The sequence below is a fragment of the Hemiscyllium ocellatum genome, chromosome 2 (genome assembly GCF_020745735.1).
Source record: "Hemiscyllium ocellatum isolate sHemOce1 chromosome 2, sHemOce1.pat.X.cur, whole genome shotgun sequence".
Lineage (NCBI taxonomy): Eukaryota > Metazoa > Chordata > Chondrichthyes > Orectolobiformes > Hemiscylliidae > Hemiscyllium > Hemiscyllium ocellatum.
In genome coordinates this window covers 75,179,687-75,204,788 of record NC_083402.1, presented here as the reverse complement: position 1 = coordinate 75,204,788, position 25,102 = coordinate 75,179,687, and the positions used below count along the sequence as shown (strand labels likewise).

Sequence of the window (25,102 nt, the reverse complement as noted above, 5' to 3'; positions counted from 1 at the left end):
TGGATATAGTCTCATGGTGACTTGTAAATGATAGAGTCTCACAGAGACTTTTCAGTGATACAGGCTCATCAGGACCTGTCAGTTGAACTGCCTTATCTTGACCACTCATTGACACAGTCTCGCTGTGGCCTTTCAATGGTTCAGTCTTACCGTTAGCTGTCGATCATACAGTGTCAGTATGACATATTAGTGATACAGTCTCGTCATGGCCTGGCAGTGATACAATCTCACTGTGATCTTTCAGTGATACAATATCATTGTGATCTTGGAGTGATACAGGCTTACCCTGATCTGTCAGTGATATGATATAACCATAACCTCTCAACAATACAGTCTCTTCATGACATCTCAGTGATACTGTGATCTCATGATGATACAGTCTTTCAGTGATACAGTCTCTCTGTGACCTCTTGGTGATACAATCTCACCATGACTTCTCGGTAGTACAGTCTACTGTGATCTCTCACAGATACAGTCTCACTGTGACCTCTCTGTGATACAGTCTCTCTAAGACCTCACAGTGCTATAGTCTCACCATGACCTCTTGGTCATGCTGTCTCATTGTGACCTGGCGATGCAATCAAATTATGACCCCTCAGTGATACCGTCTCACTGTGATCTCTCCGTATAGAATAGATTAGATTACTTACAGTGTGGAAACAGGCCCTTCGGCCCAACAAGTCCACACCGACCCGCCAAAGCACAACCCACGCAGACCCATTCCCCTACATTTACCCCTTCACCTAATGCTATGGGCAATTTAGCATGGTCAATTCACCTAACTGTGGGAGGAAACCGGAGCACCCAGCGGAAACCCACACAGACACAGGGAGAACATGCAAACTCCACACAGACAGAGGTCTCTGGCGCTGTGAGGTAGCAGTGCTAACCACTGTGCCACCGTGCCGCCCACACTGAGGTATAGTCTCACTGTGACTTCTTGGTGAAACAATCTCACCATGACCTCTCAGTGATATAGTCTTATTGTGATCTCGCAGTGATACAGTCTCACCGTGACCTCTTGGTGATACAGTTTTATTGTGATTTCTCTGTGATATATTTTCACCATACAGTCTCACCATGACCTCTCAGTAATACAGTCTCACTGTGATCTCTCAGTATAGTGTCACTGTGACTTCTTGGTGAAATAATCTCACAATGACTGCTTGGTGATACAATCTCACTGTGATCTCTTGGTCATACAGTCTTATTATGACCTCTTGGTGGTACAGTCTTACTGTGACCTATCGGTGATCCAGTTTTGCTGTGATCTCTCAGTGATACAGTCTCACCACAATCTCTCGGTGGTATAGTCTCGCCATGACTTCTCGGTGATACAATCTCACTGTGACCTCTTGGTGAGACAGGTTTACTGTAATCTCTCAGTGATATAGTCACACTGTGACCTCTCAGTTGTCCAGCTGGGTGTTGTTGTTGTTGTTCCTTGAGGATCCTGCGGGCGGCGCTCTCGGGCCCAGCAGCAGCTTCCGGTGCCCTCGCGGTGGCCGTTGCGACCGGAAGTAGTTTTCTTTGAACCGGGAGGCGGTAAAAGATGCCGGAGGAGCGGGGAGAAACCGTTGACGGAGCAGAGCAGGGTCCGGGGAGACGGAGGAGACACTGCAGCCGCTCCTGAGGCACCGGCAACATGGGCAGCAGGGCCGAGCAGCAGCTGCTCATCGTGGTCTCCGTCCTGGAAGGTAAACCGGACCCGAGAGAGACCACCCCCACCCCCCAGGATCACTGTCACCCCCCAGGATCACTGTCACCCCCCAGGATCACTGTCACCTCCGGGATCATCCTCACCTTCTGGGATCACTGTATCCCTCAGGATCATCCTCATCCCCTAGGGATCACTGTCACCCCCCGGGATCACTCTCTCCCCGGGATCACCCTCACCTCCCAGAATCTCCGTAACCCCCGGGATCACCTTCACCCCCGGGATCACCGTCACCCCTGCATCACTGTCACCCCGGAACACCCTCACCCCCCTCGGAATCATCATCCCCCAGGGATTACCCTCACCCCCAAGATCACCGTCACCTCCCCCGGTATCACCCTCACCCCTGGGATCACTCGAACCCCGGGATCACCCTCATTCCCCGGAATCACCATCACCCCAGGATCGCCCTCACCCTCGGGATCACCCACACCCCCAGGATCACTGTAACCTCCAGATCACCCTCACTCCTGGGATCACCGTCACCCCGGATCACACTCACTCACCCCCCCACAGGATCACCGTAACCCCGGGATTACCCTCATCTCCCTGGGATCACCCTCACCCCCCCCCGGGAACACCATAACCCTGGAATCACCGTCACCTTGTGATACTCTTCATCCCAGGATCCTCCTCACCCCCGGGATCACTGTTCTGCCCAGGACCATGTCGCCCCCGGGATCACCCTCACCCTCGGGAGCACCCTCATTCCCAGGTTCACCATAATCCCCAGGTTCACCGTCACCCTGGATCACCTCACTCATCCCGGGATCACCCTCACCCCCCCGGAATCACCGTTACCCCCCCCGGGGTCACTGTCACCCCTGGGATCACTGTCGCCCCCCTGGGTCACCCTCACCCTGGGAACACTCTCACCCCCAGGATCACTGTCACCTCCCCCGGGATCGCCCTCACCCCCAGGATCACTGTCACCTCCCCCGGGATCGCCCTCACCCCCAAGATCACCCTCACACCCCCCCCCCCACCGGAATCACCATCATTCCAGGATCACCCTCACCCCCGGGATCACTGTCACCCCCGGGATCACTGTCACCCCCGGGATCACTGTCACCCCCGGGATCACCCTCACCTTCAGGATCACCGTCACCCCTGGATAACCTATACCTTGGGATCACCGTAATCCCAGGATCACTGTAACTCTGGGATCACCGTCAACCCCAGGATCACTAGAACCCCAGGATCACTATAATCCCCAGGATCACCGTCACCCTGGGATCACCCCCACCCCCTGGGATCACCGTCACCCATGGGATCATCGTAACCCCCGGGATCACCGTCAACCCGGGATCACCGTCATCCTGGGATCGCCGGCACTGTCATTCCGGGATCACCGTCACTTCCGGGATAACCGTCACCTCGGGATCACCATCACCTCTGGGATCACTGTCACCTCGGGATCACTGTCACCTCCAAGATCACCCTCACCCCGGAATCACCCTCACCCCGGGATCACCGTCACTCCCTGGATCACTGTCACCCCCTGGATCGCCGTCACCTCTGGGATCACCCTCACCCTGTGGATCACCCTCACCCTGTGGATCACCCTCACCCTGTGGATCACCCTCACCCCCGGGATCACCATCACTACCAGGATCATTGTGACCCTCGGCATCAATGTACCTCCAGGATCACCATAACCCCTGAGATCACTGTATCCCCGGGTCACTGTATCCCTGTATCACTGTAACCCTGGGATCATTGTATCCCTGAAATACTATATCCCCGTGATTACTCTATAAATGAGTATCAGATTGTTGTGTCCTTGGGACCACGAATCACTGGGACCATCCCTGAAATCATGATATCCCCAGCATCACTGTATCCCTGGGACCACTGTAAGCCCACGAACACTGTCACCCCACGAACACTGTCTTGCCAGGATTGCCATGGTCCTGCTTATACTGTATCCCTGGGATCACTGGAAACTGGACCACCTGATTCCCAGGATTCCCTTGTTTGACCAGCTGGTTCATTTCCAAGCCTCATCCCAGGCACCATTTTTGGGAGTAGAGGCTTTTCTTTCCTTCTCCACCGTGTTTCCTTTTTAGAAATTGCATTATTTTTCTAAAACACATTGCAGCAAAGGTTGCAATCATGCCGTTGTGTTCTGAGAATGGGACTCTATGGTTGTCGTGGGTTAAATGCTGCATACAACTAGCAGTGGTCCTCACCAGTCTTGCAATGCACTGATTCCAATATTTCTGATGGAAATTATAGAATTACACAATATGGAAACTGACTCTTTGGTCCAACTCAACTGCCCCAGCCAGATGTCCTTAACTGATTTCGTCCCATTTACTGGCATTTGGCCCGTAACTCTCCAAACATTTCCTATTCATATATCCATCCAGATGCCTTTTAAATGTTGTAATTGTATCATCCTCCACCATTTTGTCTGGCAGTTTGTTCTATACCTGCACCACCATCTGTGTGAAAAAGTTGCGGCTCAGTGGTTAGCACTGCTGCCTCACAGCACCAGGGTCCCAGGTTCGATTCCAGCCTCGGGTGACTGTCTGTGTGGAGTTTGCACATTCTCCCTGTGTCTGCGTGGGTTTCCTCCGGGTGCTCTGGTTTCCTCCCACAGTCCAAAGATGTGCATTTTAGGTGAATTGGCCATACTAAATTGCCCCATAGTGTTAGATACTTAGTCAGAGGGAAATGGGTCTGGGTGGGTTACTCTTTGGCGGGTCGGTGTGGACTGGTTGGGCTGAAGGGCCTGTTTCCACACTGTAGGGAATCTTTTTAAAAAAAAATTTTCACCTCTCACCTTGAACCTGTACCCTTTAGTTTTGGACTCCCCAATCCTAGGAAAGGTTTTGTGCTTTTGTGTACATTTGATTTGAAAGTAAGCTTGGAACCTTTAAACTCCAGATATTAACACCTGAGACATGAAATTGCTATGCATCTCAGTTCTTGAGTGTCACCTTAGTCTGTATCAATGCCAAATTTCTATGCACCTTCTTAATTCCTTGCTGCACCCACTTGCTAATTTTTTTGTGTTTCATGCTCAAGACCACCCAGATCTGTTGCAATGTTTTGGAGTCCTTATCCATTTGAATAATAATCTGCCTTTTTATTCTTTTTACTAAAGTGCATTATTTCACTTTGAAGATTCATGTTTTTATTTTGATGTTTTTTTGACTAGGGACTGAAATAGGAAAAGGACTGTTTTAAAATCCAAGGATAGTTGAAGGATTTTAAAAGCAAGTAGCCTGACACTCATTGCAAGTGCTATTTACTCAGCTGTTTGCTTGAAGTCTAGTTACAGACAAGCTGGATCCAAGATATACATATTCATAAACCTTTGATAGATAGTAAGTAGCTGATTGGTCAGTGGTATCGATGACAAAGATCTTTCTGCCTGTCAACAACAATGTGACTGGCTCCCAGGTAATTAAATAGGTGCGGTTATTAATGTTTGATGGAGACTGCATCTGATCTTCAAAAAGTAAGGAGCTATCCCCAACTCTGCAATGAAGAAATCACCTCAAACCCGAAGAAAGCCAGAGTATTTTCCCTCACCAGTTGCTGTGGTGTTTTAAACCTTAATCAGAATGAACCAGCCTCCTACAAATGGATGTGCTTGGAGAAGGAAAATTAGGAAGGAGGAGCAAGTCCCGACATGCCAAAAGGATCATCTCAGCAAAACCTGTGGACAGGGAGCCTCCTGGAATTTCCCTCTGCCCATAATACTCATATATTTTCATGTCTGAATGTGTGTCCCAGAGTTTTCACCAGCAGGGTTATATGTCAACGGTTCATAATTGTTTATCCTGTCATTAGAATCTCGTTGTTTGTAATAAACATTAATTTTTGTTATGATTTGGAGATGCCGGTGTTGGATTGGGGTAAGCAAAGTTAATAATCTCACAACGCCAGGTTATAGTCCAACAGGTTTATTTGGACGCACTAGCTTTCGGAGCATTGCTCCTTCATCAGGTGGGTGTGGAGTATAAGATCATAAGACACAGAATTTATCGCAAAAGTTGAAAAAGACCTGGATTGTTTGTTAAGTCTCTTATCTTTTAGAATGAACATGTTGGTTTCAGCTCTTTCATGTGACTTAACAAACAATCCAGGTCTTTTTCAAAATATGATTTCAGTTACATCACACTGTGAACTTTTCCGATTAATTCTGTCTTATGATCTTATATTCCACAACCACCTGATGAAGGAGCAGGGCTCCGAAAGCTACTACATAAACCTGTTGGACTATAACCTGGTGTTGTGTGATTTTTAATTTTTGTTAAGGGCAGAAGTCTTTCAATCTGGATCCAAAAGGCAGATAAATTGGAGAATTCGGTATACTACTGCTCTGATGATTCTTCAAATGGTGAGGTTTGATGTCCTCTGCGCTACCACAGTGAGACATTACATAACATCACACTTTCCCATATTGAATTTGACCTGTCCACTTTTCGCCCTCTATCGATATCCCTTTAAAGATTCTTTCTGTCATCATTGATTGATTGATTTATTGTCACATGTACCGAGGTACAGTGAAAAGCTTTGTAAATGAGCAGTACAAGCAGATCATAGTAAGCAAGAATGTCTGATCAAAAAGACTTAGACAGAGGCATACAGGTTACATTGCACAAGGTGTGCACTAGGTGAGTTCAGCAATAGCAAGATCAGCATTATTTGAGGCTAGACAGTCCATTTATCAGTCTAATAACGGCCGGGAAGAAGGTATTCCTGAACCTAGTGGTGTATATGTTCATGCATTGTATCTTCTGCCTGAAGAGGTTGTCGGAGATCGTTACCGCGATGTAGTGGGTCTTCAATGATGTTGGCAGCCTTTCCGTGCCAGCGAGCTATGTAAATGGAGTCCATGGATGGAAGGTTGGCTTTCATGATAATCTGGGCTGTGCTCACAACCTTCTATAGTTTCATAGGGGCCTGGGCAGAACAGTTGCCATACCAGGTTATTATGCTTCTGGCAGTGTGCTTTCACTGGTGCATCTGTGGAAGTTGGTGAGGGTCCTAAGCTGCCTGAGGAAGAGGTGTTGTTGTGCTTTTTTGGATCATTTCACCTATTGTCAGTCGGAGGAACTTGATGCTCTGCACCCTCTCAACCTCACTTCTGTTGATGTAGTTGGGGGCATGTCTTTCTGAAGTCAGTGATCCATTCCTTAGCTTTGCTGATGCTGAGAGAGAGGTTGTTCTCATTGCACCATGTCACTAAGCCCTCTGTCTTCTCTCTGTATTTTGACTCATCATTGTGAGATATCTGTCCCATTACTGTAGTGTTGTCAGCGAACTTGTAGATGGTGTTCGTTTGGAAATTGGCAACACAGTTGTGGGTGCACAGGGTGTAGAATAGATGGCTGAGAACGCATCCTCGAGGGCACCAGTCTTGATTGTTTTTGTGAAGGAGGTGCAGTTACCTATCTGCACTGATTGTGGTCTGTGGGTCAGAAAGCTGATGATCTAGTTGCGGGGATGAAGCTGAGACCACGGGTTATGGAGTTTTGAGATCAGTCTGAAGGGGAATATGATATTGAAGGTCGAGCTGTAGTCGATGAGCAGGAGCCTAGCGTAGATGTCATTGTTGTTCAGATGTTCTAGGGATGAGTGCAGGGCTAGGGATATGGCATCCGCTGTGGACCTGTTACGTCGGTAGGCAAATTGTAAGGGATCAGCACCAGCTGGTAGACTGGAGTTGATGTGGACATGACCAGCCTCTCAAAGCATTTCATGATGATTGAGGTCCAAGCCACTGGGCGGTAGTCATTAAGGCACATTGCATGTGGCTTTTGTAGGTACAGGGGTGATGGTGGTCTTCCTGAAGCAAGTGGGGGCTTCAGTTTGTAGGAGGGAGAGAATGAAGATTAGGTGAATATTTCCGCCAGTTGGTCCAGACAGGATCTGAGTGCATGGCCAGGGACATCATCTGGCCCGTCTCTTTCCTTGGGCTGACTCCCAGGAAGACCAATCTGATGTCTGCAGCAGCTACTGAGGGAACAGGTGTGCCTGGGGGTGTCTGGGCAGGTGTCATTGCACCGCTGGCATTCTGCTCAATCCGAGCTTAGCATGCAATGACCGCATTAGTGAGGGATGTGTCTATGTCCACCATCTTGCTCTGCTTTATCCCAACATGCCTAAGATCATAGCTGATCTTATTGTGACCTTGGCTCCATTTTTCTGTTTTTCTGTTTACCCTGATATTGTTTGAGTCCCTTATTTTAAAGAATATTGTCTACAAAGAGAATCAACAAATCATGGAATTAGCTAACAGAAATGAAAATCTTAATAAGTTCCTTTAGATCCTGTTTTATATCTAGAATTAGTAGAAAGTGAGGACTGCAGATGCTGGAGATCAGACTCGAGAGTGTGGTTCTGGAAAAGCACAGCAGGTTAGGCAGCATCCGAGGAGCAGGAGAATCAACGTTTTGGGCACAAGCCCTTTATCAGGAATCCCCTTCCTGATGAAGGGCTTATGTCTGAAATGTTGATTCTCCTGCTCCTCGGATGCTGCCTGACGTGCTGTGCTTTTCCAGCACCACACTCTCGACCCTATGTCTCAAATTGCACTGAATTGTTCTAAGTAGTGTAAGTGTAACTCCCAAAGTAATAAGCATTCTTAAAATCTGTCAAGTACTTTAGCTTTTCTGTTCCTTGTTAGTTGTAATTAGCAGTAAACATTTGACCTGAATAGCCTATTTGGGCTGATAAATCACTCATAACATTCATTCCACTAAGTACTGGATAGTGGCATTCTTCAATAAGAGAAACTCTAACCCACTCCCTTTAACATTCAGCTGTATTGTATTGTTGAATCTTCCCAACTATAAACATCCTGGGAATTATCATTGACCAGAAACTGAGTAGACCAGCTGTAAAAGATCTGTATCTACACAGGCAGGTCAGAGACTGTGAAGTTTGTGGCAAACAACTTATCTGCTGACTCCTCAAAGCCTGATCATCGTCTATAAGGTAGAAGACAAGTGTGCTACCGAATACTGAGTTCATGAGTACATTCCAACAACACTGGAGAAATTTGACAACACCCAGGGAAAAACAACCAACTTGATTGGCACCCAACGTTAAGCATTCATCCACTCCCACCACTGGCTCACAGTGCATCAGTGTGCATTATCCACAAAATGCACTGCAGCATGTCCCCAAACTACTACTTTAGCATCTTTCAAACCTGTGACCGCTACCAGCTTGAAATTCAAAGGCGGTAAATCCATGGGAACACCACTATGTACAATTTCCCTTCTAAGTCACGTACCATCCTGACTTTGAACTTTTTCGCCATTCCCTTGTCTGTCACTATATGAAAATCTTGGAATTCTGTCTTGCACAGCATTGTGGGTAGACTACACGATAGACTACAGCACTTCATGAAGGAGGCTCACCACCTCCTCAATGGCTTGCCAGGGATGCTCACAACCCATGAAGGACTGATAACAGCAATTTTACAATTGCAGTCAAACTTCCCAATTTTGATGCAAGATACAATTCCAAATAGAATAGCAATGTTCCCACATTTTGCAAAAGTAGCTGATCCTCACTTGAGACTGAAGAGTGTGTTGATAGTTCATTTCAGTCAAGTCTGAACATTTAATCAGATACGTCACTGTGGTGCTCAGTGGATAATCATAAAAAGAGAACACTTGCTGCTGTCCGCACTCATTTTTGGTTGTGACATTTAGATCAATTTCCTCCACGACCTGAGTTGAGATCCGCTAAGCTAGAATAACCCAGAAAATTAATGTATGATATCACTGTTGGGTAAGAGTCAGTAATATACTACATAGTGTAGTTGTCCATTTGTTTTTTTCCCCTTCTTGAATGAAACCATATTTTTGCTTAAGCTAGTGAGTGCTGAAACAAAATCCTTGAGAATTGATCTGCACAGCTTACTTCTGTGATGGAATGTAAAAATAATAATACTGTCTGACATGTTCCTGTGATACTGTTAGTTTAGTTGCAGTAACCTCAAGTCAGTTCCCAGGTTTTTTTCCCAACACTTCCAAATATTTCAAAAATCCTGATGAAATGGCTTTTAATGTTCAAAGTTATAATTGTTTTGAATTTGATGTGAGCACATATGCTATATATAACATTTTTAGATGCTGTTGTAAGACTGGATATTTCAGGGAGTTAGAAACTAAAATATTTCCTCTTGGAACAGAAGTTCAAGTGATTTACCAAACATGTTTCTTTACTGTGCTGTCACCCAGGATCTATTGAGGGATGAGTTTAGCAGTCTAGTCTCGTCCCACATAAGTGTGGGTGGGCAGCTTAAAGTTGTTTTGAAATGGCGAGCGCTTAATCATTGAATTGCTTGATGCCAAAGATATTCAATCATAAGCAATCAAATTGCTCATTATACATTGAGCTGTCATTTCCAAAAGGTTATATATCTCTGAGTGAACTGTAAATCTAAATTCTTGGTCTTGTTGATGCATTAGGGCGACATTTCCCAAAACGTCATCGGCACAGCATTGTGGTAGAAGCACGGTTTGATGGAGAGTTGCTGGCAACAGACCCTGTTGAACACAAAAGTCAGCCCGAGTTTGTTACAGAACTTGCTTGGGAACTTGACAGAAGGTCATTATATCAACACAGGTGAGGCATTAATAAAATGATTTTGCTAAAGAATAACTAACAGAGAAAAGCTCTCCAAGCAAAGTAGAAGTTAGATTTCTCTATTGTTATGGTCTGTTACTATCATTTGAAATGTACAAGTTGAAAGGTGATAATTAAACACACAACTCTGACCACCGCTACTAACTGATTGTTGTGTTACTGAAAAAGGCATCTTAAAACTTGATACTTTGCACCCATGAGGGTAATTCGTCAGATTACTGAATGAAGGGGAAAGCCAAAATCTTGTACTGTTCAAGAGGAATGTGTAAAGGATAATGCTGATCACCAATTTAGGAGTGTCAGTCAGGCCCAGACTGTGACACACTTGCATGTACTAGAAGCTACGTAAAGTAATCCACAAGATCCTGTTTTTCACAGACAGAATAAGCTTGAACACACACTGTACCTGTTTCAACTCATCAAAATATCCATAGCCATTTGGTAGTTCATTTTTCAGAGCAAAGCTTTGATGAGTGCAAGACGAAAAGCGTTGACAAAATGTGAATTTTTCAGCAATATTCAAGTTCTGCAATACCAAGCTGCTGTTACTGATTAGTTACTGCTTGTATGTATTTCTCCTCCATTCAGTAATACAGATGGTTTTCTGTGCACTGATGAAATCATACATGTGCTGAATGATACTCTTGATATTTTATTATGATTGTTATTATTAGCTTAAGCAACTTATTAAGTTTGCCTGTTATAAATATGTGCATTTCCTTTCTAGGTTACAACGCACACCCATCAAGCTATATTGTTATGCAGTGGATTCTCTGACATTAGCAAAGGAGTCTGTAGGTTATATCATTTTGGATTTGAGGTCTGTTCAAGAGACTAAACAGGTGTGTTGACTTGTTGTTCTCTCGATATTCAAGATTAGATTACTTACAGTGTGGAAACAGGCCCTTCGGCCCAACAAGTCCACACCGACCCGCCGAAGCGCAACCCACCCATACTCCTACATTTACCCCTTACCTAACACTACGGACAATTTAGCATGGCCAATTCACCTGACCCGCACATCTTTGGACTGTGGGAGGAAACCGGAGCACCCGGAGGAAACCCACGCAGACACGGGGAGAACGTGCAAACTCCACACAGTCTGTCGCCTGAGTCGGGAATTGAACCCGAGTCTCAGGCGCTGTGAGGCAGCAGTGCTAACCACTGTGCCACCGTGCCGCCCACAACAATGCAAAAGTGAATGTTCCAAAGTGTGCTAGATTTTTAAAATTTTGTGGGTTTTGTTATCTGGTGTATTTACTTGTTAATATTAGTGTTGTTTTTCTGCAAATGGTCAAACAGGCAAATACGTGTGATGCAACAATACAGTCCACATTTTTCACTTGTGAATACAGATTTGAAATTCCAATCTAGGCTTTTTTTGAAGCAGTAATGCCTAGCTGGAATTATTATGGTCATGCCTCAGTTTGAGCACTAACTGACAGTTTTACTTCTAACAATATTTGCCAATAGTTAGAAAGCAACATGTTGAATGTTGAGAACAATCACAGTGAATGCTTGAGAAACTCAGCAGTTCTGGCAGCTTTTGTGGAGAGAGAAGCAGAACTTATATTTCAGGGCCAGTGTGACTCTTCTATTGGACTTAAATGTTAACTCTGTTTTTCCCTCCACAGGTGCTGCCAGAACCACTAGGTTTCTACAGCATCTTGTGTTTGTTTCAGTTTTCAAGCATCTGTAGTGTTTTACTTTTATTATGTTGAACATTGTTTTGATCAGTTATATCACATAATCAATCATCAAAAATGGATTCGTTTCAGAAATTTGAATTATTACAGAGGTTATGTGGAGAGCCTGGAACAGTGCTTTCCAGGTATTTTCTTGCTATCAGTAAAAAGTGAGGTCTGCAGATGCTGGAGATCACAGCTGAAAATGTGTTGCTGGTTAAAGCACAGCAGGTTAGGCAGCATCCAAGGAACAGGAAATTCGACGTTTCGGGCCAGAGCCCTTCATCAGGAATGAGGAGAGTGTGCCAGGCAGGCTAAGATAAAAGGTAGGGAGGAGGGACTTGCTTGAAAATTGAAGTGGCCACTCAGTGAATTGTGAGGATGGAGCAGAAGACTCAGAGCAAGGGGAAGGAAGAATCAGTGCTGTCTTAAAGATCGTGACCGTAAAACTTTAGTTCACACACCATCCATGGTCCCAATCCCCAATTTGGAAAGCCCTGGCCTAGTAAAGCTTAACTTGTTAAATTGTAGGGGAGAGAAGAATAAGAGACGTCATAGAGGTATTAAAAACTGTATAGGGTGTTGATGAAGTGAATAGCAAAAATTGTTTCCGCACACAGGGTGTTTGGTAAAAGTTAAGCACAGGTTTAAGTAATCAGCAGAAGAATATGAGGAGAATTTATCTCCCATTATTATTATGACCCGGAATGCACCTTCTATAGGACTGGTGGAAATAAACTAAATTGTAAAAGGGAATTGGATAAGTACTTATTGGGGATGAATTGCAGAACTATATGTAAAGAACAGGAAAATGGGACTAATTGGATAACAATTTGAATGAATTTGCACTGTGAACTGGTTCTATAATAGGCAGAGATGGAACAAAGGAAAAGTAATTCTGTTTTTCAAGAAAAGATTCAACTAATTACTTACTCTCTTTCGAGATCTATAGAACTAAAAAAAGGGGGTAATATTAAACATCAAATGCTTGTAATTGGAGGTTAGCAAGCACTGATGTAAAATTTATCTGCTGTTTAACAGTATATGTCTTGTTGTCACTTCTAAAAATGTTGCCATAGGAATTCAAATGTTTTCTTAATATTTTTATTCTGAATCACTTGAATACAAATAAGGTTTAATTCCTTACTTTTGGCACCAAATTTGTGAGATTATTTCATCTTAAATGTGGCTCTATCAATTTTAAAATATAACATTTCACTAATTAAATTCAGATTCCAGTTAGATTTTTGAAATGCAATTTTCCTAAATGTAGCTTTTGAAATTAATCATGAAGGTTGAAGATTAGAAACCACAGGTTAAAACACAAACTTCATATTTCTGTGTCACTCTCAAAAGAATTGTCGTTCAAAGTCTCTCCAGCATCAATGTTGCAAGAACTTTACTTTTCAAAAAAAATCTTACCACTGAAGCTACCTTTTTCATTTTATGCATGCTCTTTTTAAAGTGTTCACCATGGAATGGTTGCTCTTGTTAATGGCAGTGTGAGCTTTGTATTTCTGGAAAAGTATTTGTTATTACCTGTATATTTATTGTGTAATGGAATCTCTTTTGTTCCCTCACTTGCGATATGTAAGACAACAACATCAGTAACCAAGCTACCATTTTGAGTTTGACTTTTTTAAAATGTAAGTTGGTTACTAAAGTTTTTCAGACAAGCTTAGTTTTGATGACATTGAAAAACATAAATTAATAAATTTGGACTTTTCTATTTCTAACATTGTTTTGGTACAAGTGGTCAGATTTCATATATAGAAGTATTCAATAAAATGCAACATTTAATACTTTTGTTGCCATGTTAAACCAACAATGTTCCTACTATCGCAAATTGTGATTAATTTGAATTTTTTATTGAAGGCACCCAAATGGTATCCCTTGCTTAGCAGCAAATACACAAAAAGTAAACCTGAGATCAGGATTGGCATTGTATTGGAGACTGATGTTAAACCACAGATAGAAGGTTTCAAAGCCAAAGAGGCACCTCCAAGAGATGGGAAAAGTAAGTATATTTCTTATTATGACATAATGTTACTTAATTGAATTTTGTTGTTCCTATTTCAATAAGTAACAATCATACTCAGCCTGTAAAAACAGTCAAACAATTCATAAGAGTTCTAAAATTTTCAGCACTGGAACTTTAAATCTGATCCCTGAACATCATACTGAACAATATGTAAATTAGTTCCATATTAGTAATCCTGATTGTGTGTTAAATCAATCTTTATCAGAGGGTGGCATTTGTATTCCACATAGGTTTTTTAAAATTGGTACACAATATCAAATGCAACTGCTTGAGCACAGCTACCCATGGTATTTATTTTGGGAAAAGGTCGCTAGACAGACTTCTGGTTTAAAGTTAGCATTTATTCTCATGCAATTCCTACTTTTGTCTTGTAGCTTTGTGACTATGTTTTTCTATGGACATATTAAACTAGTTTGGCATGGATCAAGATTATTATCATGCCAATTTGTCCATCAGAACCTTGCTGAATCCAGGTGAAAGATTGCTTTCTCTCCCTTGTACTAAACTGCTATAGTGTTATACATTTTGGCATGTGGTAGACATTTTAAAATTTCCTTACTGATACAAGTAGGTCAACTTGGAGAATTCCTTCTTCCTGATAACTTTGTCAGTTATCTCTACTACTTATTTGGTAAAACTGAATTTGATTTGCAGGCAACATACGTGTTGATTGTCAAAAAGTGTGTGGTGCTGGAAAAGCATAGCTGGTCAGGCAGCATCCAAGGAGCAGGCGAGTCGATGTTTTGCGCATTCCTGATGAAGAGCTTATGTTCAAACCAGCAACTCTCCTGTTCCTCAGATGCTGCCTGACCAGCTATGCTTTTCCAGCACCACACTTTTTGACTCTAACCTCCAGCATCTGCAGTGCTCACTTTCTCCATGTTGAGTGTCCACAAATTTTCTCATCAGTTATTGATTAACTTTCATCATGGAATCAAAATCATAAGGTCTGTCCCTAAAAAAAGTTAAGTACTGGATAAGTTCAGCAGGTTTGGCTCACTTATGATTCCAGATGGCAGTAATGTATTTGACTCTTAATTGCCTCCTGAAATGATCTCGCAAACACTCAGTTCAAGCACAATTAGTGATGGACAACAAATATGTGCCTTGCTCGTGATGGCTATGTCACAAGAAAGGAGACATTTAAACAAAAATGATTCAAAACAAATAGTTGACACCATCTATCTTCCACAGTAACATCTAGAATCACCATTAGCTAAACATGAACACTCGGCAAACTGTACATTAAATAGTCAACACTACCAAAGCAGCTCCTGTGCACTTATGAGCAACCCCTTAAGATGTCTGTGATCACTGAGTCACAAAATTCCTGTAATTTTTAAGGGGTTTGCCCAGCTCCTCTGAACAATATAGGCTCCGTTTCTGTTTCACTGCTGCCCCAACTTAGCCTGCTTCAACAACTGCTCACCTCCTTGTTACTCAATCTTTTCTCCTGAGACTCTGCCCGACAAAGTTTTTAAGGCTCTTCTCCAGCATCGCATAAAAGTTCTCAGTACTCTAGCAGAAGGCCGCAAATATCAGTTTCACAAATCAGACAATTTCACTCTAGTCCTTCAGTTTCCTTGCTGTAGCCAATCAGGATTGGAAAGCGATGGCCTCTGCTAATTCTGGGTTTCTTTAGAGTTGGGCCATATGTTTTATCCATTTTCAAAGTGCTAAGCACCTTAACGTTTCCTTTCTCAAAATGTTTATTCCATTTAATATTTACACAAGCTCTTCTTGCTGCAGTGACTGCTTTATCCCCTCTTTTGTAGATCCAGATGTAAAATATTCATCAAGAACAATGTTCACATCTTTCATGACTGCACACAGTTTTCTTTTTGTTTTGATTACAAAGAGATCAATTGGGCCGATGGGCTGAAAAGTGGTAGATGGTGTTTAATTTGGTTAAATGCGAGGTATTGCATTTTGGTAAAACCAAGAAAGGCAAGATATATACAGTTGAAAAATGACCCAGGGTAGTGTTGAAGAACAGAGAGATCTCACAGTCCAGGTACATAATATTTTGAAGTTTACATCACATATGCATAGGATGGTTAAGAAGGCAGTTAGCATGCTTGCCTTTATTGCTGAGAACTTTGAATATAGGAGTTGGGACATTATGCTGAGGGTCTACAGGACATTTGTGAGGCCTCTTTTGGATTATTGTGTCCAGTTCTGGTCTCCCTATTATAAGTATGTTATTATTAAGCTGGCGAGGATTCAGAAGAGATTTACCAGGATATTACCAGGAATGGAGGTTGTGAGTCATATGGAGAGGCTGGATAGGCTGAGACATTTTTCACAGGAGCGTAAGAGGTTGAGAGGTGGTGACCTTATAGAGGTTTATAACATAAGGAGATGAATAGATAAGATGAATGGCAGATGTCTTTTCCCTAGGGTGGGGGAATTCAAGACTAGGATGTATATTTTTAAGGGACAGGAGAAAGATTTTTAAAAAAAGACATGAGGAGTATTTTTTTGTACACAGTGATATGTGAATTGAACTAGGAAGTGGTGAATGTGAGTACAGTTACAATGTTTAAAAGACATTTAGATGAGTACATGAATAAGAAATGTCTGGAAGGATATACGGTGAGTGCAGGCAGGTGAGATTAATTAAGTTTGGGATTATGGTTGTCATGAACTGGTTGGAGGGAAGGTTATGTTTCCATGCTCTATGACTCTATAATTGGCTCTTGATTATCTTTTTGTTGTTTATGAAGTTGGATAATATCTTTGTGATTTAGAGGCATAGAGATGTACAGCATGGAAACAGACCCTTCGGTCCAACCCGTCCATGCTGACCAGATGTCCGAACCCAATCTAGTCCTACCTGTCAGCACTTAGCCCATTTCCCCCCAAACCTTTCCTATTCTTATACCCATCCAAATGCCTCTTAAATGTTGCAATTGTACCAGCCTCCACCACATCCTCTGGCAGCTCATTCCATACACGTACCACCCTCTGCGTGGAAAACGTTGCCCCTTAGGTCTCCTTTATATCTTTTCCCTCTCACCGTAAACCTATGACCTCTAGTTCTGGATTCCCCGACCCCAGGGAAAAGACTTTGCCTATTTATCCTGTCCATGCCCCTCATAAATTTGTAAACCTTTATAAGGTCACCCCTCATCCTCCAAAGCTCCAGGGAAAACAGCCCCAGTCTGTTCAGCCTCTCCCTATAGCTCAAATCCTCCAACCCTGACAATATCCTTGTAAATCTTTTCTGAACCCTTTCAAGTTTCACAACATCTTTCCGATAGGAAGGAGACCAGAATTGCACGCAATATTCCAACAGTGGCCTAACCAATGTCCTGCACAGCTGCAACATGACCTCCCAACTCCTGTTCAACACTGATCCTTGTGGCACTCCACTGGTCACAGGCCTCCAGTCTGAAAAACAACCTTCCACCATAACCCTCTTCCTAGATTTTATGATGTGGAGTTGCCGATGTTAGACTGGGGTGGACAAGGTCAGAAGTCACACGACACCAGGTTATAGTCCAACAGGTTTATTTGAAATCACAAGCTTTTGAAGCACTGCTCCTTCATTAGGTGACACACTTCACCTGACAAAGGGGCTACACTCCAAAAGCTTGTGATTTCAAATAAACCTGTTGAACTATAACCTGGTGTCGTGTGACTTCTGACCTAGATTTTATGAACACAGGAATAAGAGTAGGCCATTCAGTCCATTTAGCCTGCCCCATCATTCAGTATAATTGCAGCTGATTGGACATTTCAGTGCCTTTTGCTCATCCCATCCACATAACCTATATGCCATTGACAGGCACAAGTCCATCATAGAATCATAGAACACAGGATCAGATCCTTCGGTCCATTGAGTCCATGTTGACCAGGTTTCCCATTGCCTGCATTTGGCCCATATCTCTCTTAACCTTTCCTATTCGCATACTTGTCCAAATGTCTTTTAAATGTCATTACTGTACCTGCATTTAACACTTACTCTAGCAGTTCATGAGCCACTATGAACCACCCTCGGTGAAAATGTTGCTCCTCAGGTCCCTTTTAAATCTTTCTCCACTCCCCTTACAATTATGCCCCCAAGTTTTGAATTCCCTTACCTGGGGAAAAGACCTTTTTGCTATTTATAAAGTTGGATAACATCTTTGTGATTTCCTAGATTTTATGATGTTCATCTTTACTATGCCCCTCATGATTTTATAAACCTCCAAAAGGTCACCCCCTAAGCAGTGCAGTAAGTCCCAGCCTGTACAGCTTCTTTTAACTCAAACCCTCCAATCCCAGTAACATCCTTGAAAATCCTTTTTGCACACTTTCCAATTTAATAATATCCTTCCTATAGAAGGGCAACCAGAACTGTATGTACTATTCCAAAAGTGGCCTCACCAAGACACTGTACAGCCAGAACGTGACATCCCAACTCCAATACTCAGTGCTGTGACCAGTGAAGGCAAGTTTGGGATTATGGTTGTCATGAACTGGTTGGAGCGAAGGTTATATTTTCATGCTGTATGGCTCTATGACTCTATAATTGGCTCTTTTCTTGATTATGCTGTATGACTTCTCCACCACCTTCAGTTTCTGCCTTAAACATCCTAAGAGATAGATCTTCCACAACTTTCTGTGCTATACAATACCAAAGGTTCACAGTATTCTGAGTAAAGTAATTTCTCCTCACCTTGGATTGAAGTGAATCCTCTTTTGTTTCTAAGTTATGTCTCGGCTCTAGATTGGGTGCTTAGTGTTTTGGAAGGATAGACAGGAAGGAAAAGGAGGTGGGAAAACTTTGTTCATAAAAGAAGAGATCGGTGCTATGCAGCGAAATCTTAACAGCACTTCAGTCTGGGCAGAAAGAAGAAATAGCAGGGGAGAAAAGCCCCTGATTGGGATATTCTATAGGTCCGCAAACAGGAATCTTACAGTGAACCCAGTATAAACCAGGAAATATTGGGACTTGTAAGAAAGCTACAGCAATAGTCATTGGTAATGTTAATGTGCATGTTGACTGGATTAACCACATTGACAACGGTAATCTCATTGAATGTATGACAGTTTGTTTCTTGGAGAAATATTTTATAGAAGCACCCATGGCACAGACTACTTTAGATTTGGTATTGTGTAATGAGATGGGATTAATTAATGATTCCTTTATAAAGGATCCTCTAGGGAATGGTGATGCTAGCATGCTGGAATTTCAAATTCAATTGGAGGGTGGGAAATGGAGTCCCACACTAGCATTCTGGAGTGAAACAAAGATAATTACACAGGAACAGATCTGGCCCTAGAGGACTGGGCAGGAAGACAAACAAGTAGGAAAGTTGATGAGCAGTTATAGGTTTTTTAAGGAGCTACTCAATTGTTCCCAACTAAAATATATTTCAGAATAGAAGAAAGATTGTAAGGTGGGGGTGAAAACGTCCAAGGCTAAGGAAGGAGATTAAAGATAACATACAGACAAAAATGGGAAATTTGGGAAACTTTTAAAGGTTGACAAAAGGTTATTAAAATAATCATAAAAGAGTAAAGGTAGATTATGAAAGCAAACTAGCACAAAATATAAAAATGGCTTCCAAAAGCTTCTATAAGCACTTAAAGGGAAAATTGTAGCTAAAGTGTATGTTGGTCCCTTGGAGGATGAGACTGGAGAGTAAATAGTGGAGAGCATAGAATTGGCAGAGTTACTGAATCAATAGTTGGCTTCAGTTTTCACAGTGGAGGACACTAGTACCATCCCAATTATAACAAAGCAGTAATTATGGAAAGGGAGGAACTTGGAATAATCATCATCACTAGGGAAAGAGTATTGAGCAAACTATTAGAATTGAAAGCAGACAAGTTCCCAATGGCCTGTATCTTATAGTCTTAAAGGAATTAGCTGCAGGACTAATGGATCCATTGGTTAAAATATTCCAGAATTTCCTGGGTGGATCAAAATACCAGTGGATTCAAAAAAATGCTTGTATCACACCTTTATTCTAAAACGAAGACAGAAAGTAGAAACTGCAGATCTGTTAGTTTAACACCTGTTGTTGTGAAATTATTAGAATCCATTGTGAAGGAAGTAATAATACAACATTTGGAAAGTCAAAGTAAAATTAGTCAGAATCAGCATGGTTTTATTAAGAGTCAATCACATTTGTTTGAGTTCTTTGAAGATAGAACAACCAATGTGGATAATGGGAATTATGTAGATGGAGTACACTGGACTTCCAGAAATCATTTGATAAGGTACCATACAAAAGGTTAATACACAAAGTAAGATCACATGGGTTAGGGTAATTAATTAGGTTGAATAGAGAATTAGTTAATCAGCAGCAAGCAGAGAGTTGGAATAAATAGGTCTTTTTCTGGCTGACAACATGTAACTAGTGCTGAAAAATGGGTTGCTGGAAAATCGCAGCAGGTTGGGCAGTGTCCAAGGAGCAGGAGAATCGACGTTTTGGGCATAAGCCCTTCTTCAGGAATGAGGAACGTGTGCCAAGCCGGCTAAGATAAAAGGTAGGGAGGAGGGACTTGGGGGAGGGGCGTTGGGAATGCGATAGGTGGAAATAGGTTAAGGTGAGGGTGATAGGCCAGAGAGGGGGTGGGGGTGGGGGCGGAGAGGTCGGGAAGAAGATTGCAGGTCAAGAAGGTGGCGCTGAGTCCGAGGGTTGGGACTGAGATAAGGTGGGGGAAGGCGAAATGAGGAAGCTGGAGAAATCTGCATTCATCCCTTGTGGTTGGAGGATTCCTAGGCAGAAGATGAGGCGCTCTTCCTCCAGGCATCGTGTTGCCATGGTCTGGCGATGGAGGAGGCCAAGGACCTGCAAGTCCTTGGTGAGTGGGAGGGGGAGTTAAAGTGTTCAGTCACGGGGTGGTTGGGTTGGTTAGTGCGGGTATCCCAGAGATGTTCTCTGAAGCGTTCCGCAAGTAGGCGGCCTGTCTCCCCAATGTAGAGGAGGCCACATTGGGTGCAGCCGGTGCAGTAAATGATGTGTGTGGAGGTGCAGGTGAATTTGTGACGGATATGGAAGGATCCCTTGGGGCCTTGGAGGGAAGTGAGGGGGGAGGTGTGAGCGTATGTTTTGCATTTCTTGCGGTTGCAGGGGAAGGTGCCGGGAGTGGAGGTTGGGTTGGTGGGGGGTGTGGACCTGACGAGGGAGTCGCAGAGGCAGTGGTCTTTCCGGAACGCTGATAGGGGAGGGGAGGGAAATATATCCCTGGTTTTGGGGTCTGTTTGGAGGTGGCGGAAATGACGAAGGATGATACAATGTATCTGGAGGTTGGTGGGGTGGTAGGTGAGGACCAGTGGGGTTCTGTCCTGGTGGCGATTGGAGGGGTGGGGTACAAGGGCGGAGGAGCGGGAAATGGAGGAGATGTGGTGGAGAGCATCGTGAACCACGTTTGAGGGGAAATTGCGGTCTTTGAAGAAGGAGGTCATCTAGGCTGTACGGTATTGGAATTGGTCCTCCTGGGAGCAGGTGCGGCGGAGGCGAAGGAATTGGGAATATGGGATTGCATTTTTACAGGGGGCAGGGTGGGAGGAGGTGTAATCTAGATAGCTGTGGGAATTGATCAGTTTGTAGTCAATGTCCGTGTTGAGTCAATCGCCTGAGATAGAAATGAAGAGGTCTAGGAAGGGGAGGGAGGAGTCTGAGACAGTCCAGGTAAATTTGAGGTTGGGGTGGAAGGTGTTAGTAAAGTGGATGAACTGTTCAACCTCCTCGTGGGAGCACGAGGTAGCGCCGATACAGTCATCGATGTAGCGGATAAAAAGGTGGGGGTTGGTGCCAGTGTAGCTGCAGAGAGATTGTTTTTACTGTGATGTGTGCTGATCAGAAAAGTGCACCTTCTCTTTTATATTCAAGCCGATTCAGCTCATTATTTTTTTTCCTTGTCTTTCTTCGTATTTTGATAATCAAGAAAGATTTCAAACGCTGGTTGCACTCATAGTTTGCTCAAAATTGGCACGCAGCTGAGCTCCTCTATGCACACCTGTATGATGTATGTGTTTGCAAAGGATATTTCTTTCCTTTTTGAAGTAAGGATGCAGAGCTTTCACATGTAACTAGTGGAGTGCCACAGGGCTCAGTCTTCAAACTCCAAATATTTACAATCTGTATTAATGATTTGGATGTAGGGATCGAAAGTATGATAGCCAAATTTGCAGATGACAGTAACTGGGTGAGAAAGTAAGTTGCTATGAAAAAATAAGAAATTTACAAATGGCTATGGATGGATTAGGCAAATAGGTCAGAATTAGATCAATGAAATTGAACATGGATATGTGTGAAGTTATCCATTTTGATTGGAGAAATAGAAAAGCAATTTGTTATTTAACTGGAGAGAAATTTGGAGAGGAATCTGGATATCCTTGTGCATGAATTGCAGAAAACAAGTAAATAGGTACAGCAGGTAAAAAGGAAGGCAAATGGTATTTTGGCATTTGTTGCTGAAGGAATAGAGTATAAATGAAGAGAAGTATTTCTGAAGCTATATAAGGTCTTAGTGAGGCTGCAGCTGGAGTATTGTGTACAATTTTAGTCCCCTTACTTGAGGAGGGATGTTGTTGCATTGGAAGTAGTTAAGAGGAAGTTCACTAGATTCCAAAGATAAGGGATTTGTGTTATGAAGAGAACTTGAGCAGTTTGGGTCTATACCTCTTAGAATTTAGAAGAATGAGAGGAGATCTAATTTAGGTACATCAGATGCTAAAAGGGATTGACAAAGTAGACACAGAAAAGATGCTTCACCATGTGGGGCAATCTAGAACAACAAGTCATAGCTTTAGAATCATTGGTAGCTGATTTAAACCAGAAATGAGGATAAATTACTTTTCTCAAAGAGTTGTGAATCTGTGGAGTTCAGTATCCCAGGTCAGATGGACACTGAGATAGTGAATAAATTTAAGAAGGTAGACACAATTTTAATGAACAATGCCTTGAAAAGTTATGGAGAGCATGCAGGAAAGTGGAATTCGGCCAGAATGAAATTAGCTATGATCATATCAAATAGACGAGCTCAAGGGGCTGAATTTCTTACTTCTGCTTCTCGCTGCTGTTTCCTTATGTTTGCAGAGAGATTGCTTTTACTGATCAGAAAAGTGCACCTTCTGTTTTATATTCAAGCCAATTCAACTCATTTTTTTTTCCCTTGTCTTTCTTTCTTATTTTGATAATCAAGAAAGATTTCAAACGCTGGTTACATTCATAGTTTGCTCAAAATTGACACGCAGCTGTGTTTTAAGGAGCTCCTCTATGCACACCTGTATGATGTATGTGTTTGCAAAGGATATTCCTTTCCGTTTTGAAGTAAGGCATTGAAGTGGGATGCCGACCTTTTACCAAACTGCTCAAAATAAATTATTTTCTCTGTTTAACACAATTTAAATGAATACCACTGTCTTAGCGGAGAAGTGAGATCCCTTTTTGTTGTACTTTACAAATCTGTTCTGTTGTGATTAGAAATAAAATCATGCTTTATTTTAACAGCAAAAAATTGTTGTCCTCAAAGGTCTGAACTGATTATTTATCCACAGCAGTGATCTGTATCAGTGTTTCTCAAAGTGAGGGTGGAGACCCCAGAATGGTGGTGAGCTTTTAAACAACAATGGTAGACTTCTGTGCCCCTACTCCCTTAAGTCTTCTTCTCACTGTTGCCCACTCCACTGCTCGCCCAATTATCCTGACAATTTTCCAGCCTCAAAATGGAGTCACATTCAGAAAAGCTAAAGATGTCTTCTGAGGAAGTCCCTGAATCGTCTGTTGAGTAGGGGAAGGTGCTGACTTTTAAAAAAAATCAAATTGGTGGTTGTTCAGGGAATTTTATTGTGTCTATGTAGGATTTCAATCGAAATGTATGGGATAAATTGTTCAGCTGAAGTTTTAAAACTGTGTGGAGGAGATTCCTTGATGTCACAAGGAATTACGGAATTAAGAGCTACAGGGAGAATGCTGGTAAGTGGAGTTGAAACGCCCATCAGCCATGATTGAACGGCGGAGTGGACTCGATGGGCAGAATGGCCTTACTTCCACTCCTATGTCTTATGGTCTTATGTTGGATGAAACAGTGGTTATCACTGCTACCTCACAGCGCCAGGGAACGGGGTTCAGTTCCCACCTTGGGTGACTGTGTGGAGTTTGCACATTCTCCCCGTGTCTACATGGGTTTCCTCCCACAATCCAAAGATGTGCAGGTCAGGTGAATTGGCCGTGCTAAATTGCCCATAGTTTTAGGTGCATTAATCAGGGGATTAATGTTGGGGGATGGGTTGCTCTTTGCAGGGTTGGTGTGGACTTGTTGGGCCAAATGTTATCGAGTTGATTAGTTATTTAGTATTTTGGAAGAATTTTATTGGAATTCTCATAAGAAGACTTGGATTAGAATCTATCACTTAAAATTCTAATTTTATAGGTAATATTGTTTTTACAGCAAACAGGGTCGGGTGCTCTATATCAACCAACTCAAAAGAAGTATTTAGTCAACAATTACTACATGTATGATGTGGTATTCTAAAAATATAAAAATAACTTCGAAGACCTCAAGAATATTGCACAAGGCTGATGGATTATACTTGTACCTGATATCTAATGGCATTGATTACCTTAAAAATAACTGATAGCATCAACAGAAATGGAATTATTACATATTATGGCATCAGTTGGATTTATCCCATGAATCCACATTTCAGGTTGACCTTAAACTTGTGATTGTTGTAACAGATTAGCTAGAGTTTTGAACATTTCACTTGGTTTCTTTTACTTTTTTAAAATACTATCTTACTGCTGAACATGCTTATTATTTCTATTTTAACACCCTTTTCATTTGCCAGCTACAAAAGCAGTCTTCTGCATTATTTAAATGTATCTAAAATAGACTAATCAGTGTCTATTAAAAAAATGTAATATTTTGGTTGTGTGTCTTTAAGATATTCTTTAGCCTTGTTTTTTTTACACTCAGAACTGAATTGTTTATTTAAAATATTTTTGTGATTTGAATAATACAGTTGTACATGTAGAAAAATCACTTGTAACATTGTAAGATCCATTTGCTAAAAGTATATCAAGCTTTTTT

General features: G+C 42.5%; 1 protein-coding gene across 2 annotated transcripts in view; it reads left to right on the top strand.

The window, feature by feature from the left end:
• The first annotated feature begins 1,513 nt into the window (after nucleotides 1–1,513).
• Nucleotides 1,514–25,102, top strand: part of cep120 (centrosomal protein 120) — a 101,663-nt gene continuing 78,074 nt past the window's right edge. For both annotated transcript variants that reach the window (XM_060837694.1, XM_060837686.1), the window contains exons 1-4: nucleotides 1,514–1,697; nucleotides 10,162–10,318; nucleotides 11,067–11,181; nucleotides 13,900–14,041. In XM_060837694.1, the coding sequence (XP_060693677.1) occupies nucleotides 1,646–1,697; nucleotides 10,162–10,318; nucleotides 11,067–11,181; nucleotides 13,900–14,041 (466 nt within the window). In that variant the 5' untranslated portion in view covers nucleotides 1,514–1,645. The remainder of the gene's footprint in view (nucleotides 1,698–10,161; nucleotides 10,319–11,066; nucleotides 11,182–13,899; nucleotides 14,042–25,102) is intronic.